A 19,302-nucleotide genomic window follows, 5' to 3' on the forward strand; every position below is an offset into this window, starting at 1 on the left:
AACAGAGACATGGCTTGGCACTGACGCACCAGTTGTTCTCACAGAGGCCTGCCCACCAAATTTTAACTTTTTATTTTCTACTAGGGGGGTAAAAGAGGAGGCGGAACTGCTTCAGTCACCAGAAATTCACTGCACTGTACTGAAGTTTCTTTTAACAGCTACTTATCATTTGAGTATCATGCCTTTGTTTTTAGCAGCCCTCCTATTCTTTGTATCACAGTTTACAGGCCACCCCCACCATTCCACCTCTTTTATTACTGATTTTTCAGAACTACAATCATACACACCACCTGGAACAGAATTTTAATAACTGGTGATTTTAATTTACATGTTGATAATACCTCGGACACAATGTCCAGATTTAATTTACATGTTGATAATACCTCGGACACAATGTCCAGAGAATTTTTAAACCTTTTAACCTGCATGGATTTTAAACAGCACGTCACACAGCCAACTCACAGCAGAGGGCACACCCTGTACCTGGTCATAACCTATGGCCTGTCCACTGGTGTGTCCTCTGTTGTTGACCTGGCTGTGTCTGACCACTACTGTGTGTATTTTAACATCACCAGTTTTAGCCATTAGGAGGCCCCGGTGAGAACAGTGAGGAAAAGCTACCTAACTTCTGAAGTGGCTGCAAATTTTATCCAGATTTTACAGAGCATTCCTGCTGAAATTTTACCTGCACCCTGTGATTTTATTGTGGACAATTTTAACATTAAATTAAAGTCAACACTTGACTCAGTGGCTCCACTTTTAATCAAAACAATAAAAACAAAACCTACACCCCCATGGAGAAATGATAACATCAAAAGACTGAAAAGAAAATGCAGGAGTGCAGAGAGGAGGTGGAGGAAAAACTAAACTGACAGTTCATTTTGAAATACTACGTGAACAACTCAAATCCTACAATAAAACAGTCAAACAGGCAAGAATATCCCACTTTTCAAAACTCATTTCCGATCATAAAATCTATCCTAAATTTCTTTTCTCCACCTTCGATCTTTTAACCAGCACCAATTTTAATAAACCATCCAACATATCAACAGATGCCCTCTGCGAGGACTTTGCAGACCACTTCAGAAGTAAAATCGATGATATCAGGTCCAGTCTTTTATCCCAACAGAATGTAATTTTTAACACACCTGGATCATTGCTTTTACCTGAGGAAACACTGGAGAGTTTTGTCCTGGTTGATGCAAGGACACTTGGTCGAGTTTTCTCCCAGGTAAACCCAACAACTTGCCTTTTAGATCCGATTCCCACATCACTTTTAAAGACATTTTATGGATTCTTTGAGGAACAGATTTTAAATATAGTGAATTACTCTCTTCAGACGGGTGTCTTCCCCGCTGCCTTCAAAACGGCGGTGGTGAAGCCCCTTCTGAAGAAGAGTAATTTAGAGCCCAACATTTTTAATAATTATCGACCTGTATCCAACTTACCGTTTTTAAGTAAGATTTTAGAAAAACTGTTTTTTAACCAAGTAAATGATTTTTTAAAAAGAAACAATATTTTAGAGAAATATCAATCTGGTTTTAGGATGAACCACAATACCGAGACAGCCCTTTTAAAGATTTTAAATGATATCAGGCTTAATGTTGATTCACAAAAACTCACAGTCTTGGTACTACTGGATCTAAGCGCCGCCTTTGATACAGTAGATCACCACATTTTATTAAACAGACTCTGAAACCTGGTGGGCCTCTCTGGTACTGTTTTTAACTGGTTCAGCTCTTATCTCACAGATCGTTGTTTCTTTGTAAGTATGGATACATGTTCCTCCAGAACGCATGAAATCAGGTGAGGGGTGCCCCAAGGGTCAATTTTAGGTCCAATTCTTTTTAATCTCTACATGCTTCCCCTTGGGGACATCATCAGGAGGCACGGCATCAGCTACCACAGTTATGCAGAAGACACACAGTTGTACATCGCTGTGTCTCCTGATGACACAGGGCCAATTGATACCCTTTTAAACTGTATTTTAGATATAAAGTCATGGATGGCAGTGAATTTCCTGCAGCTCAACCAGGACAAAACAGAGGTCTTAGTTATTGGTACTGAAGGCAAGAGAGAGAAACTTTTACCAAAACTACAAGATTTTAAACCTTCACAATGTGTAAAGAACCTGGGCGTCATTTTTTACTCTGAGCTCTGTTTTATTCCACACATCAAAAATGTAACAAAGATAGGTTTTTATCATCTTAAGAATATAGCCAGAGTCTGCCCGTTTCTCTCTCAGGCTATCACGGAGGTGCTGATGCATGCTTTTATTTCTTGTCGTTTAGATTACTGTAATGCCCTGCTCTCTGGTCCTCCCAAAAAGACCATCTCTAACCTGCAGTTACTCCAAAACTCAGCCGCATGAGTGCTGATGAGGACCAGAGGGCGGGCGCACATTACACCAGTTTTAAAATCACTGCATTGGCTCCCTGTGCGCTTCAGGATCAATTTTAAGGTTCTTTTATTAGTTTTTAAATGTCTTAACGGTCTTGGGCCATCTTATTTATCTGACCTGCTTTTACCATATCAACCCTCGCGGATCCTGAGTTCCCCCGGCACCGGCCTTTTAATTGTTCCAAAAGTGAGAACAAAAACCCACAGGGAGGCTGCATTCAGCCATTATGGCCCACACTTATGGAACAGCCTGCCGGAGAACAAGACTCACCTTTTTAATTTGGCTTTTAACTAATTTCTTTTACTCTTTTAATTCTTCTATTATATGTTCTTTTTACTTTCTAATGCTTTTAAATGATTTATTTTTAAATCTTTATGCATTTTATTATTATTAAGTTTCTAAATCTTCATTTATTTATTTATTATTATTAATATTATTTTAATCTTTAAATCTTTAATTCTTTCTAAATCCTTACACTTTTATGCATTTTATCATTATTTTATCTCATACTTGTTTTATCTTATCATATTGCCTTTTAGTCTTTTAGTTTTTAGCTCCAGTGTTTCCTGTGTGTATGTTTATATGTGGGGGTGGGAGGGGCGGGTTTTCAATATGTATGTAGTATTTTTGTTTGTTTTTTATTCTGTGAAGCACTTTGTGCTGCATTTTTAATGTATGAAAAGTGCTATACAAATAAAGTTTGATTTGATTTGATTTATCCTGCCTCTGGTGTTTCCCCACTCATGATAGCGTTTCCTCAGTTCCTTTTTTTTTTTTTTTTTTTAATGAGTGTTATTATAATTTTAGCCCTTACAATTACAGCCTTTCTGAATTTATATGTGTGTGTGTGTGTGTGTGTGTGTGTGTGTGTGTTTTTATTGTGTGAAGCACTTTGTGTTGCAACATTTCTGTATGAAAAGTGCTATGTAAATAAAGTTTGATTGATTGATTGGTTGATTGATTGATTGATCGATTGCTCCATTTTAAGAGGGCACATGGCCGCTGCTTTCCTTCAGACTTTCTTTAGGGAAAAGACCATGGTTTGGGTTTGTTAATAAAGAGTACCTGAAAGGCTGTACCCCGGGCAGCAAAATCCCATTGGAGCATGAGTTAGTTGCTGTTTCTTCTGCCTGTTGATACTGCGCTAAAAAAGTGCAGACATATTGTAGCGAGAAAACATGTGTAGTATTTAAGAATACCACATTCAGCTGTATATTGTCAGCGTAGCGTTGAACGTAAATTTTGTATCAAAAGTTAAAAAAGAATAGAGAAAGAATCTCGTTTGATATATAGAGCTCTCCTTCACGTGACTCTTCACGCATGCGCACTCAGACGGTTGTAACTCGAAATATTCAATAATCTGGGAAGCAGTTTCTGCTGGACATATCTCAGCGAAACGAGACGAGACTCCGGAGTGCTGTTTTCTACAACAGGGGGTGTCTCTCTTAGCAGGATCCGGTGACAGCTTGACTGACAAGCAGCCATGAGCTTCTTTGGTTTTGGTCAAAGTGCGGACATCGATATAGTTCTGAATGACGCCGAAACGAGAAAGAAAGCTGAGCATAAAAGCGAAGACGGCAGGAAGGACAAATATTTTCTCTTCTACGACGGGGAAACGGTATCGGGGAAAGTCAACGTTACGCTCAAGTACCCGGGAAAGAGGCTGGAGCACAACGGCATCAAGATTGAGTTTATCGGCCAGATAGGTGAGCGGCTGGCGGCCTGCGTTTCACACACAGCCCGCTGACAGAAGTAGCCAAAGTGTCGGAGGAGATGTTGTGGAGCTAACGTTAGCTACAGATGCTCACTACAATATCGAACACTCACATTGTGTACTTTATTACATGTTTCCTCATAAGTAACGTTTCAGCAACTTAGACATGACGCTGGCCCACTGTCGTAACAAGTGTCAGTTTGAAGTGTCAGGTCCCGTGACAGATGTGGGCGCAAGCTAACGTCAGCTGACACAGCAGCCATTGGCTAGCTGTCTCATTGACCTTTGACCCTTGTTTTGAAAACATCAAGTTGTGAAAGTGTGACGGACAGCAGTCCTGTGCTAACGTTACATATAATGCAGTTAGTAGCAGATTGCAAGTAAATGCTGCTGCTGTGCTATTAGAGAGCGTTCATTTATCGGGGGGAGGAGGTGGAGCAAAAAGGGGGAGACGTCAAATATTTTTTTAAGCACTTGGGTAGGACTTATGTTTTTATTTTGGCTTAGAGGATGGGTATACAAATTTAAATGGTTGTGTTTTGTATTCATTTGACCGCATTTCTAAATGTTTCCTTCAAAGATTGCCAAAATTACACAATTTATCACAGCCAGAAACTGTAAAAACAGAAATTATTGTTGGATTTTCTCATTTCTGGCGGCCCTTGGACACATCAGGTGTGAAGAAGACTTCAGTCCAAAAAAAAACCTCATTACCAACTTTGATCTTAAAATAGTAATATTTCATCAAAATCACTTAATTTTAGTCTAATTTAGAATTTGGCCAGAAATAACCAGTTTGCACCAGCTAACCAGCATGCACAACAACAGTGCAAAACCGAAGCTTTTTTTAACTACAGGATTCATTCTTCCTGATCTTTTAGCTTTTAACTTCTTTCAGAAATCAAAGGGTAAGTTTTAAAAATCGAAGTAACTAATTTATGGTGGAGGGATGTTCATGCATTTTCTACCAGGGAGGCTCAAAGAAAAATATTTGCAGCTTTGGTGAGAGTTCAAAAAACAAAAAACAAAACAAAGTCACACCCCAACCAACCCCTCCTCTGATAAGTAAAGAACAGTCCCTTTGTCTTTGTTTTTGTGAGAATCATGCAGCAAAAATTAATTTGGTTTGTATCATCATGTTTAATATTCAAGATCAGTCATTATCTGAAGTTGAATTCAATAGGGGGGGAATGTAATAAAGTACCTTTATTTAATCGCTGTACCTATTACTTGGTACTTCTATCCTAGGACTATACAGCAAATTCAGGATGTGTCCTTAAAGCATTAGGGCGGCCTTACATGCTGAACTTTTAGTAGTGTTGAAGTAAAGCATTTGAAATCTTCAATTGCACAAAGGTTACACTGTGTAAAACCATCCTCAGGAAGCATTTGACCATTTGTACATTTTAAAGGTACATACTGTTATATTTGAATTCCTTTTGTGATTTATGAAAATGCAGTCTGCCTCGTTAGCTGAGTTTGCAGCAACAGTAAGGAGTTCCTCTTACTTTTTCCTTTCTAGACCCTTAGAGCATAAATGCATCTGGACATTTTTCATCACTGCTGTACTCCTCCCTTTTCCCTTTTTCTGTTCACCACCATCTGTCTCCAAATAAAGAAGAAGCAGAAGTACTTTGGATCAGGAGTAGAAGGGCAAAATGGTAGCCTTACAATGGCCTTTTTTAAAAGAAACTGAGGTAATAACAAAGGCACAAATGCCGCCTCACATCAGATTGTTTACAGCTGCAGTAAATGAACTGTGATGGCCCAGTCAGTAGGTTATTAGACTAGCTTGCACTTCAGGTAAAACAGTTTAAATGGATTTGACTTCAAAAATAGTAAACAGAAATCTGTTACTGTTGTCTTCTGTTATCAGATCAAATCTTGACAGTTTTCAGCCATCAGCATTTAAAGAAATGCTTGTAAAAACTCTTTATTATGATGTATAAAACTACTCCACTGAAGCTGCCTGATGCTGTTAATGTGTCTTTTCTAGAGCTGTACTATGACAGAGGAAACCACCATGAGTTTGTGTCCCTTGTGAAAGACCTGGCACGGCCAGGGGAGCTCACACAGTCGCAGACATTTGACTTTGAGTTCACACACGTGGAGAAACCCTACGAGTCTTACACTGGTCAGAATGTCAAATTACGGTAAGCTGTGTTGTGTGCACTGTGCGTGGTGTGCATGAATTATTTGTATCATACATAATAGTTTACTACAACATTCATGTTGACAGGCAAAGGGGTTACCATTAGCTTGAATCTTAATTAAGTCTAACAGAGATAAAGCTCCTGAATTTTTGGTTTGATGTATCCCAACAATCAGCTTATGGCATGTTCCATGTCACTGACACAGTGGCGTAAGGTGAGGAAACAGCAGCAGATGTTCTTTAACTTGTCCAACACTTCAGATCATGACAATACATACATGCAGGATTTACCTAATACTTGTCGTCATGGTATCTCTATGCATGTCAACACCCTTTTGTTATTGTTAGCATGTCAACATACAGTACTAGTGGTAAAGTTAGTGTGTAACATGCTAAAATGTAACATTTAGGGACCATACACATGCTGCATTTTTTGCGCCCTCAAATTCATTGTTTTCAATGTAGACGTGCACAGCTGACTGTATGTAATGCTTAGCAGTAACCCTGACTAAGTCCAGGTCAGACTGATGAGCTGAGTCTGACATGTCCTCATGTGGCTACTGACAAAACTTTGCTAAATTGTCAAGTTTCTCTTTCATTTTTCATCCATCGAGCGACTTCTGTTAGTTGTGTATTGAGCAGCACAAGCTAATAGGGCCACTCACTGGTTATATGGTTACTGTCTTGTACTCGTGTTTCGTAGCCACATTTTGTTTTTTGTTTTTTCATCCAGCTACTTCCTGAGGGCAACTGTAAGCCGGAGACTGAATGACATCAGCAAAGAGCTGGACATTGTGGTGCACACACTCAGCACCTACCCTGAGCTCAACTCCTCCATCAAGATGGAAGTGGGGATCGAGGACTGTCTGCACATAGAGTTTGAGTACAACAAGTCCAAGTAGGCTTTTCTTTGCACAATAATCCATTAACATTACTCTGAATTTAGGAGTTCTTTCTTTCTGTTAGCACTGTACTTGTTAATGTTACCTTTTTTCTTCAGAACAGAAAGAGAGAATGGGGAAACAAGTGTTTGGTGTGTAAAGATTTTCCTGTTTGCTTGCAGGTATCACCTCAAAGATGTGATTGTAGGGAAGATTTACTTTCTGCTGGTGAGGATCAAGATAAAACATATGGAGATTGACATCATTAAGCGAGAGACGACCGGCACAGGGCCTAACGTCTACCACGAGAACGACACCATAGCAAAATATGAAATCATGGATGGTGCACCAGTCAGAGGTAATGATGAGGCTTTTTACTGTCTTCAGTGAGTAATGAACTGTGTTTTTATTGTGAGGTCATTTCTCAGACAATATATCGGCTTCTGACTTGTTGTGCTGCAGGAGAGTCCATTCCCATCAGGCTGTTCTTAGCAGGCTATGAGATGACGCCCACCATGAGGGATATTAACAAGAAGTTCTCGGTGCGGTACTACCTCAACCTGGTCCTCATTGATGAGGAGGAAAGACGCTATTTCAAACAGCAGGTACACACACTGCACTGTGGCTTCATATGGGCTTGGAAGTTATCTGTGCTTCTTCTGTCACTGGTGTGGAGTTTTATTCTGTGCTTAGTCATAGTGACTGTCAATGCTTTGTCACTCTTCTCATTCAACTAAAAACGTAAGGGTGCAACAGACACATCTAAATAGTGAAGGGCCATTCTACTGATTTATACATGAAGTAGGGCTGCATGATTAATCAAAAAAATTGCTATCTCGATTCATACGTCTATGCAATTTCTAAATGACAATATTCACTCGCTCCTTCTTCCCTATGCATTCCATTATGCTTCATTTACGTGTTGACTTATTTGCTGAGGAACAATCCCCAAGTGTTTCCTCTGCCATTTTGTTACAAGAGGCTTTTGAGTTTATGTCTAGCACTTTGATATACATTATATGTAAGTCTGGCACCTTGATATGTCATACAGTGCAATAAATGTTTTTGTTAAAAAAATAAAAATCATGTGAGAGAATCATGATCGAATTCTTAAGGAGAAAAATCGTAATTCATATTTTACCAAGAATTGTGTTGCCCTAAAGTGATGTTTAGTTTACTTGTCACAAGGAGAGGAGAAGCAGAGGGAGAAAGCAGTTGTATAAAGTTTCCTGTGGCTCTGGAGGGAGCTCTCCAAAGTTTGGGAAAAAAATTAACCCTGATGATATCAACAAGGTTGCAGCATGGGCTTGAGATTTAAGCCTGCACTCCAAACTGGAGGTGTTGTGTTTGGAAGAAATGACATTTAGGAGCCAGGAAGGATCTAAAAGACACTATTGAGCTGTTTAATAGGAAATGTAGGATCCAGCAGAGACCTAAATCTCTGCCTCTGCTGCTTCAACTCCAGTAGTTCTTTTATTAACCCCCCAACGGACGAAGTCACTGTAGAACCCCTTTAATCTGTTACCTGAATATACTATTTTTAATTAAAATTACTAATATTAATAATATTTTCATCTTTTTGTTGTGATGTATTGATTGCCAGCCCCAGAACAGTTCAAACTAGAGCCACAACAAGTAATTTAAGCCATTAGTCAACTGACAGAAAATTAATTAACAATTATTTGGATCATCAATCATTTCTGAAAATTTTCAAGTATAAATGCTAAACCTGCTCTGATACCAGCTTTCCACATAGGATTTGCTACTTTTTTATGCCTCCTAGCCAGCTACAGCTAGGTTGCCTGTCCATCTGTCAGTACATGCATACATACCCTTTTTGTGAACGCAATATCTTAAGAATCCCTTGAGGATATATACATTTTCTTTTCTTTTTTTTTCTTTTTCAAATTTGGCTCTTACGTCCACTTGGACTCAACGATGAACTGATTAGTATACAAAAAACATAGAAAAGTCCAAGGCACTCTCTTTAAATCTATAAAATGCCTTTATTCACATGGCATTGTCACAGTGACATTAAAAACCAAACTCTGACGCGTTTCGGCATATAGCCTTCGTCAGGGAGTCAAAAAAACAAAAAAACAACCTGATGAACTGAGAATTTGATGGTCAAAGGTCACTGTGACCTCACACCACTCATCATATGTTTATGTTTGGTCATAACTCAAAGATTCCTGCCAGGGGGGAAGATGTGTGTGAAGCATCCATGTTTTAGAATTGGTAGCTTTTTTGCCGCAACATCCACAGCCTATCTGAGGCATTATCTGCTGTCATGCTTGGGGCGCCTGTCCAAGGCAGCCCCCTCACTCTGACATCTCTCCATTTAATGCATGTATAGGTCCTGTTTGTGCATGTATGTGGCCTGTGTGTATATGACAACAGGTTTAAAAAAAAATGAATTTGCCCTCAGGGATTAATAAACCATTTATTATTATTATTATTATTATTATTATTATTATTCTTGGACAACACAAGACATCTGGAGATGTCACCTTGGGCTCTGAGATATTGTGATAAGAATTTTTTTTTTTACACAATTTTATTACATTTAGTAGACTAAACAAATATTTGAGAAAATAATTAGTAGATTAATCAATAGTGAAAATAATAGTCAGTTCCAGATCCTATTTAGCGAGTTGAGCAGACAGACGTTTGGCGGGATGTATGGTACCTCATTATTAGCCATGTACTGTAGAGGATTTTCTATAGTGCAATCTTACATGAACATGCACTTGCTTAAACAAAACCACAAACCTAGGAATTGTTTTCATTCAGCAGCTCTTGTTGTTCAGACATCAGAAAGTTTGATATTTGTGTGAGAAAACTTGTGCAATCCCCTGTACCCTCTTGTATATCATCAGTCTTGTGTGGTTGCAGGAGATCACCCTGTGGAGGAAAGGTGACATAGTGAGGAAAAGTATGTCTCACCAAGCGGTCATCGCCTCCCAGCGCTTCGAAGGCTCCGCCCATCCAGAAAGGACACAGACCCAGAGCAATGAAGAAGATGACAGCTAAAGCCCAGCACGCACTTCAACTCCCATGTAGTGAGTGTGTGAGCAAACACAGTGCAGAAAATGTCAGCAAATTCTGAATGTGAACATATGTTAGCATCGAGATCATGTGCTGCAGTGTTTTTCAGGGCGTGTGTGTGTGTGTGTGTGTGTGTGTGTGTGTGTGTGTGTGTGTGTGTGTGTGTGTGTGTGCGTGTGCGCAACAGAGACTTTGAATTATGACAGTGTGTGTGTGAAGGGAACAAAAGTCAGACTCAGACTCTAGTTGCAAGTAATTCTGTTCTGTTTTAACCACCTTGAAGTACCAGCTGGGTGGAGTTTACCACATTAAGACATTAGAGAGTGTCAGCTAATTTCTGTGTCACAAAGAAACTGCATAAAATTGACTTTAAGTGCTTGATTAAATTATTTTGGCATTTATTAGACAGTTCAGTTTGGCAACACCACCCATTAGATGCACTTAAATATCATTTATAAATACTGTTCGACTAATATCTTGAATTTACGTGTGTGTATGAATGTACAATATGAGAGCCACCACAGGTGTATTTCTAACAACCTTTTGTTCAAACTATTTACATGGCTGGAAGATTGCACTGTGCAGATACTATAGTCATACAGTAGGTTTTTTAAAACGTGGGTAAACAGTGGATCTTACAGTACATTTCTGTATGTCTCCTCAAAGAAATGTGTCATTGTGACATGAAAGTATGAAGATGATTTCGCTGCCAGGCCCTCTGCTGAGAAACAGCCCCTCCTTTTGGTTTTAATTCATAAAATTACTTTTTTTGCCTCTTCTTCATTTAAAAAAATGAGTAATGACTCTAAAAAAACAGAATTATAAGACTTAAAAATCCATTTACATATTTGTATAAAATATTTTCATACATTCCAAGGCTCTCATCAGAAATAGGTGTGACTAGAGTATTTATTTTTGAACAAAATTCCATTTTGAACCAGCATTTTACATGTTTGATGCATTGGTTGGTTGCTTGTGGCTCGGTGTCAGGTGTGGCCACTGCTGCTAAAACAAATGTGGCACTTGTGAGCGCTCTGGGATTTTCCTTCCATCATATATGTAACAGTCTCTGATATTTTGAAGCCCTTCTCTCTTATTTGCACTATGATCTCATTCTGCTTTTTTCTGCTCTCAGTGCTGTTTATAAACTGGATTCATGCCAGGGTTCAGGAGTAGAGTGAAAATCAGACTCCACTGTCCCCAGGGATCACTTCAAATCTAATATGGACAGTATTACACCTGTGTATGGGGACAAAGTTGACATAAACCTTGTTCAGACTGCAGCCCAAATCCGATTTTTTTGCAAATCTGATCAGAATCCGATCTTACTGACTGACCGTTCGCATTACATATTGCAAGTGATCAGATCCGATCTGCATGTGGCCATATTGACGTAGTCTTATCCACATTGATTTCCATGGTAACAGGTTACTCCTAGGAAAAACAAACAATGGCAACAGCAAACTGTGCGCGTTTCTGTCCCAAATGGTTAGGTGGGCCTGTGGCGCAAACTAGTGAAGCGATTAGTGGAGTCATCAATGAGTGAAATCAAAACTCCAGTCCAGCTCTCTTTTTTCCATCATAGCATTATAGACCTACATCATGACAGCAATTCTGTTGGGTTTTTACTTTTACTGCTCAACATTGCAAGTTTTTTTTTTTTTTTTTTAAATCTGTTAAGAAAAGTCATGTTACTATTATGAACTTACCATTCCCAGAAGTATCCAGTCTTTCTTCCTCATCTTCCTGACCGTTGCTTTCCTGAATGTTGCGGTCCTCCTCTGCCGTGCTGTCCAGAAAAAATTTAGGATCCACACTGGGCTTGTCATGAAGAATTTTGTCAAGATACTCGTGTCCTGGTATATGGCTTTATTTCTGTATGTACCTTCTAATTTTTCTGAACTGACGAATCTCCCCAGATAGCTATCAGGCACTTTATCTCCTCGTCCGTCCACGGTTTGTTGTTTTCCTCCATGCTTTAAACCCGTGGCTTGACTCTTCCACTTGTAACTCCACAGGCATCGCTAGGCAACGAGCGTCTCCCCAGATCTACGTCGTTGTTGTTGTTATTCGTGTCGCACTGCAAGTGACACAGAAGACACTTGGAAATCCTATTTGAGCGACCGAGACGTTCAGATTGAAACGGATCTGTAAAAATCCAATCGGAATCGCATTTGAAACTACCTCCGTATGTGGTTTGAATCAGATTTGGAAAAATCGGATCTTACATGTTTTTTGGCTGTCCAGACTGTCAGAAAATCAAGCTAGATACAATCTGGATATGCTAAAAATCTGATTTGGAGTGGTAATCTGAACAAGGCCATAGATGCTTATGAGTCCTGCCTCTTGACAGGCTGCCGGGACTTACTGCCCTGTGTGGTTAGTTAGCTTTGTGCCTAAAGGATTATTGCCAAAATGTTTCGGTGAAATACTCGAGTACAGTTGCCACAGTGTACTGCTGCGCACTTTCTTTCCATTTAGACTGTGCTCATCACTTCATCCACTACAGTCACTTTTCATGAAATTAAAAGTGACTTTAGTGTCAATATGGTTTATACTGAAAACTATGAATGTATAAGAACTGTTATTCTCTCATATTGAGCATTTAAATTAAAATTCAGAACTGAAGAGTCCCAAACTCAGTATATTTTCTAAATAACCATCATCATCTTTTTTGGTTGCCTCCAGTCAAGGGGAGTAGATGATTGAGTTTCTGTGCCATTACTCCTTTTTATTCTGATACTTTTTCTAAAATATATCTTAAAAAGCACACATTAGTGAGTTTAAAGTGTGAAGCACTGAAACTGAACCCCAGCCTGTCGTCCTGCAATTATCCTGGCCTGCAGCTTTTTGCTTGACAAGCTTACGCCGTGCAACTTCACAAAATCTATCACTGTGTATCATATACATTTTTTTTTTTTAGATATTTTTATATTTCATACTTGCAGTAAGGTCCATTTTAGTATGCATTTTTGCTAAAGCAACATGTCCACTGTCACCAGACTTCTGTTCAGGTAACTGCTAAAATATAGAATCTGCCAATCTAACATGTTGATATGAGCCAACAAGACAAGTTTATTGGATTTATGTAGCCTGACTCAAGGTGTGATTCCTTAGAGATTCTTACTTTGCATGTTATTGATTATAGCAGAAATCACTGTAAGTCACTCCGCAGTTTCTTCTACACCTAATTGGCGTTAAGGGCTTTTACCAAAATTATCTGTATGGAGAGGGGGGATGAACCTCAAAAGTCCAGTGTGCAGGATTTAGGGGCATCTATTGGCAGAAATTATACATAATATTCATAACTATGTTGTCGTAAGTGTATAGTCTCCTAAAAATAAGAATCATTGTGTTCGCTACCATAGAGTGAGCTGTTAATACCTACAGATGGAGGGGGTCCTCTTCATGGATGTATTAAGAGACCAGGACACAGCATTGGAAGCCAGACTCTGTTCATTCCTATGAAAGTTGCTCAGTGGCACATGAAGCCACAATTGTTTAACTGTTGCATATAAGTACCTAGATGATCTGCACTGCTTCCACATTATTGGGTCCATCGAGCAGGTGTACTCGAGACTTCCGTCAGCTGAGCCAGCTGCTTCCCCTTTATTGCTGCCCTAACTTGAATTGGGATAAAAATTATTTAATTTTGCGGCTCTTTTAGACTTTCAAAATGTTATCAGAATGAATGGATCAAATCCTGATAGTAAAACGAATCATTTTGCAGGGTTTGTGATGCTCAAAAAATATTATTCCAGCGATTTAAATACGTTTCTTTCCCAATCTTAGTCTATGGGAAAAATCTTTTTTTTTGGTCCAATGGCATAATGTGACCGGATCAGAAGTTGTAATTTCACTGTTTAGCCACTACGAAAATTGGCTTCAAAGCCTGGTGCACTTTCTGGGGGCTTGGTTTCTCTGAGACATTGGTTTAGCTGAGACCAAATGTAGCAATAATCCACTTTGTAATTCATAATACATGAAGACATGATTCACCTTGTAAGTAATGAGATGTAACCCCTCCCATTACCCTTAACCACCTCTCTTTATCATAATACTTCGTATCTAGCTAATTGGTAACTTTGTAGTTTTGTGGGCCTTCCACCTCCGGGCCAAGGAGCTAAAGGGGCTGATTGTGGACTGATGTGTAGGTATGGTTGGTGAGTCATGTAGCTAGACAGTGGGTCACGTAGCTGCTCCAGCTGCAGTTATAGTGTGCCCCAAAAATGAGTCCAAAAACCTAAAATGCATTTTACCACTCACAGTTCCCTCATCTCAAAATCAGTGGTTTTTCTTTTTGAATGGGTTTTTGGTTAGATGCCTGAAATAAGGTCTGTGGTTAACACAAGCTTAAGAAACTTGTTTTGTTCTGCTACATAAAATACATCAGTAAACACCCCCACAGTGAATTTTGAAGCTTCTATGTGTCTTAAAAAAGTGTTGTTGTGTTTTTTTTTTTTTTACTTCTGGTGATTCTGGCCATTTAGGCTTCAGTAATCATAGTGGTATTAATTTGTGAAGATTATCTTACTGAGCAAAACATGTAAGTATCATAAATGTTTGTTTGCCACAGAGCTTATTTTCTGCAATAATCTAAAATCCAATGATCTTATAAGCTTTTTGACGAAGGAACCACGGCAAAGCTAACTTCCACGTCTGCCTACAGAAAAACAACATGCCTTGAGCACTCTATCCCTATTCAAGTTCTCTTCCACAGAGTCGGCCATGTTGTTCTACAATAGCCCAGGGGTCCGTTTCACAAAGCAGGTTTAGTAAAAACTCTGAGTCTGTTAACCCTGAAATGAGGGAAACTCTGGGTTTTCCATTTCAGAAAGGGAGGTAACTGAAGCTCGGTGTCAGTTACTATGACAACTGACTCTGTGAACCTAACCTGGTCGGAAACAGGTTTTCTTCAGTGAACCTTGAGTTTCTAGCTGTCTCCTCCGTCTTACGCCACACACGTAGTGTGAGTCATTCATTCATTCGTTCGAGTTTGATCATCTGTCCTCAAGGTAAAGTTGGATCCTAAAGTGTGTTCTAGTTCTAAATATACTTTTTTTGACCATGGCATGTCCGTTCTTGGAGGACCCTGTGGACGAAGAGGCAGTGTTACTGAGGAGGGAGTTACGCATTTGCGGGAGATTATTCACAGGCCCAGAATTGACGTATTATCATTTCCAGAACATTTTCTTTTTGAACGGTACCGTTTCACATCATAGTCCATCATTTATATCCATAACCTCATCCGTCGTGACATAACCAACGTCACCAACCGTGGACGTGCACTTTCATCTACCCAGATTCTTTGTGTTGCTCTTCGTTGTTTTTTGCAAACAGGAGTTTTCTGTATAATATTGGACATGCTGAAAATATCAGTAAGGCCACTGTCTGCAGAGCCGTGAGAAAAGTGTCCCTAGCTCTGAAACGTCTATTAAACTCTTTTGTTGTGTTCCCTGGACATAAACCTGTGAGGGTCATCAAGGAGGAGTTCCACAGGATTGCAGGTGAATGATGTAGAAATCAGTTAAAATTTATGATTATAAATCATATTCAGTTAATGACATGGTGCTGCAACCTCAGACTGGGATTAGTCATTTTAATTTCTTTTAGGATTTCCCGGTGTGATAGGGTGCATTGATGGAACCCACATTCCCATCATTGCTCCTTCACAAAATGAAGGAGACTATGTGAATATGAAGTCCATTCACAGCATTAATGTGCAGGTAGATTGACTGTCTCAAAATGTCAGACTGCATCACACTGCACAAACTCAAAATCATACCAAGAATATTTGTCTTATTTCAAGTCAAAATGTCTCATTTCTAGTCAAAACAAATCACACCTAAGAGTAACTTGTTTTTAGACAATTTTCACTTGTTTCAAGCTCATTTTCACTTGAAAAATAATTAGAAAAATCTGTCAGTGGAGCAAGTTTGTTATTTCTACTTATTTCAATTGAAAATGTGCTTGAAACAAGTGAAAATTGTCTAAAAACAAGTTACTTTTTAGGTGATGTGTCTTAAGTGTAAAGACATTTGATTTGATTAGAAATGAGAAATGTAGACTAGCAACTAACATCTGTCATTCTCTGCACTGTCAAGATCATATGTGATGCAGCCCACATTATTACTAATGTGGAGGCCAAGTGGCCTGGGTCGGTACATGACTCACGGATGTATCGTGTCTTAAAATCAGCAACATACTGGAACATGGTAAGCAGCACTATTATGCTGAAGTCTTACCTGTTTGAACGATGTTTTTATATTTCATCTTGAGCTGCTTCCATGTTCTTTTTTCGCCGGTGGGATTGCATCTAAGTGAACTAAATTTTAGCTTTAGCATCATTCCACCTGTTTGCATCTGTAGCCTAATATTATTGTGATTGCATAAATGTATAAAAGAAATTTAAACTTACGCATTGACTCGAGCAGTAATTTTCTCCCACGCCGACTCCTGTTCCTTTGCTGCTGCAGCCATGTTACTCTTCTTCCTGAAAACAGCTTCAAATTCGCTGTATGAGCGCATTAAAATATCCAACTCCAGAGGAGTAAAAAAATGCAGACTTTTTCTTGTCGTTTGTTGCCATGGTGAATCGTGGTATTGGGGCTCCATTGATGACAGCTTTTTAAAGTCGTGGTGCACGTGCTTATCTCAGAGTGAACAAACTCTGTGTTGATTGAACCGATTGAAATTACCTGTTCTGAAACCCGTAACCCAGAGTTTCCCATCTCAGAGTTACGCAACTCAGAGTTCAGGGTTAGGCTCAGAGTTTGTTGAACCTCCTTTCTGAAACGGACCCCTGGACAGACAAATTAAACACTGGCTTTAGATGAGGTCACTGCTTTTTGTGTTGACTACCGTAGTTCTCCTACACGGTTGGCACATGGGAGAAGTGTCAGTTTTGCAACCATATCACCAGATGCCACTAAATCCTACACACTAGACCTTTAAGTCTAACTTTAAAAAAACAAAAGACCCTCTCCAGGTTTTTTATTTTTTGTGTTAGATCCTCTATTCCCCTTGCAAACAATTACAACACTCTCCCTTCCTAATTTCTCAACTCAACCCTGAAGTCAAGTTTAATATGTCAAAGACTCAATCAGTTTTCTGTAGCACAGTTGGTAGTATGAACATAATGAATGGTGCTTTCTGTTTACTGAGCATTCCTGCTGCTCTTATTTGAATCAAGAGCTCTAAAATGAACACTTGTTACCACGGTCACTGAATTAGGGATGGGAGGCAGCTCTGTGGCTGTCGAAGGACCTTAGCATTGCAATATGTTGGCTTCACTTATGCATGATATTATGACAGGTTAACATGTGACACTATACATTTAACTTTTCTGTAGGTCTTTTAAAGTTCAGAATAAAGTGAAGGTGTGAAAATATGGCACACTGTTTATTGCCTGTTCAGATGGAATGCCATGAACTAATTTTAGAGATATATGATTGCATACAGAGTCAATGGACAGTAGCCATGAGGCAAATATTTAGCCATTCACCTTCATGATCCATGGCATGCATAAAAGGAAGGTTTTTAACTATTCATTCTTCAGTCCCACAAGAAAATTCTGAAATAAAATAAAATTGAAGTTGCACAGAATGTATTCTGCATTATTTACCTGCTGGAGTCGGTGTCCTTTGTTTTTGCTCGAAAAACACTTAAAAAACTCTTGAAGAATTAAGTACCATTGAAGAAACCCAAAGCAAGTTTGGATTATACAACATGTGTTTCTTTTTTGTTACTCTTTCATGTGGCTGTGATTTGAATTGTTGCCAGCGCTGGTACACACACATACAGTAGCTAAACTAACCCAGTTTGTTATAGAGAGTAAAGCTGAGATTGAAATAGGGAAGAATTGTGAAATGTACAGTGTAAATGCACAATGTAAATGCAGTCCTCCTCTTTTGTTTATTTTCATGTCATCTTTTATCTCCCTGTCTATAAATGGTGATTTGAATCATTTTATATTCCTGTTTTATTTTGAATTAAAAGGGAGTCACTGAAAAATCAATGTTCTCTGTGTTCATTGTAGAACATTCTCATCCTGGGTCTGTGACTGTTGTCTCTTTCTGATTAACACATTTATTTTATCAGTCGCTGGTGTAAGAAATTCACACGTACTGTAACTGAGACATAGGATGACTGTACCCCCAGCTCACTTCTCTGTCACTAATATAACACTGATGCACTTACATTATGGTTGTTGTTTTGTATATTTTCTTCCCAAAAAGCTCAAAGTGATAAATATTAGACAGTCAGATTTTTTTCTAGAATGGATCAGACTTGTACAGGACCTGAGGCTTCAGATGCATTCATATAGAGCTGTTTGATCGCTGCATGTTTAGTCCTGATAGGGAACTGGGAATTTAAATGCATCATAATTGTCTTCAGTAAATGCCACATTGATGACCATACAGCATGGATGCTCAATTTGCTTTGCCCAGGGGCCACTTTTGCAAAATGACAGAGCCAGGGCCAGTTAATAAACAATAATATTTATTGGTATGTATAATAAATGGATTTCCTGTTTTCAACCTTTAGATGTTTGCTGTTCTCACTTGTCTTTGTCAAAAGGCAAATCCAGTCGCAGTAGCTCCGCAGGTCAGGTGTACGCAGGAGTATTTCTGGGATTTCAGAAAATTAAAGGGATAGTTGCTATTTTTTAATGTGGGGATGTATGGTTTATGTGTCTTGAAAAAAGGTGTATGCCAACAAATGGCTAAATGAGGCTACAGAACTCACACGGAGCCAAGATGAACATGGCTTTACAGTCTTGTTATGATGATACATGATAAATTAATTTTTGGGTTGGCTTGTATGGGTTACTTATCTATAGTCAGTGTATTACGTACAGTAGATGTCAGTCAGCACGCACCCAGTTTTGAGAAGCAGACAGGACTCCGTCACAGAAGCTATTCAGTGTACTGCTATGGATGGGGGTTAGCAACAAAACACATTTTAGCCACCTAAAAAAGTCAATGTAAAGCCATCAGACTCCATTGACAAAAACAGTAATATTAGTCAATAAACACTGATGCTGCTCGGCTGCTGCTGCGAGCGGTTCAGTAGTTTATGTTACTTTGTGACTTGGGTGAATCCA

General features: G+C 39.0%; 1 protein-coding gene across 1 annotated transcript; it reads left to right on the forward strand.

Moving 5' to 3' along the window:
- The first annotated feature begins 3,739 nt into the window (after positions 1-3,739).
- vps26bl (vacuolar protein sorting 26 homolog B, like) lies at positions 3,740-18,209 on the forward strand. The gene is made up of 6 exons (XM_050036161.1): positions 3,740-4,107; positions 6,112-6,268; positions 7,001-7,165; positions 7,331-7,506; positions 7,611-7,753; positions 10,044-18,209. Exons 1-6 carry the CDS (start codon positions 3,885-3,887, stop codon positions 10,179-10,181), a joined length of 1,002 nt encoding a protein of 333 aa, XP_049892118.1. The 5' UTR covers positions 3,740-3,884; the 3' UTR covers positions 10,182-18,209.
- Positions 18,210-19,302: the final 1,093 nt, after the last annotated feature.

Source organism: Epinephelus moara, chromosome 3, assembly GCF_006386435.1.
Source record: "Epinephelus moara isolate mb chromosome 3, YSFRI_EMoa_1.0, whole genome shotgun sequence".
Lineage (NCBI taxonomy): Eukaryota > Metazoa > Chordata > Actinopteri > Perciformes > Serranidae > Epinephelus > Epinephelus moara.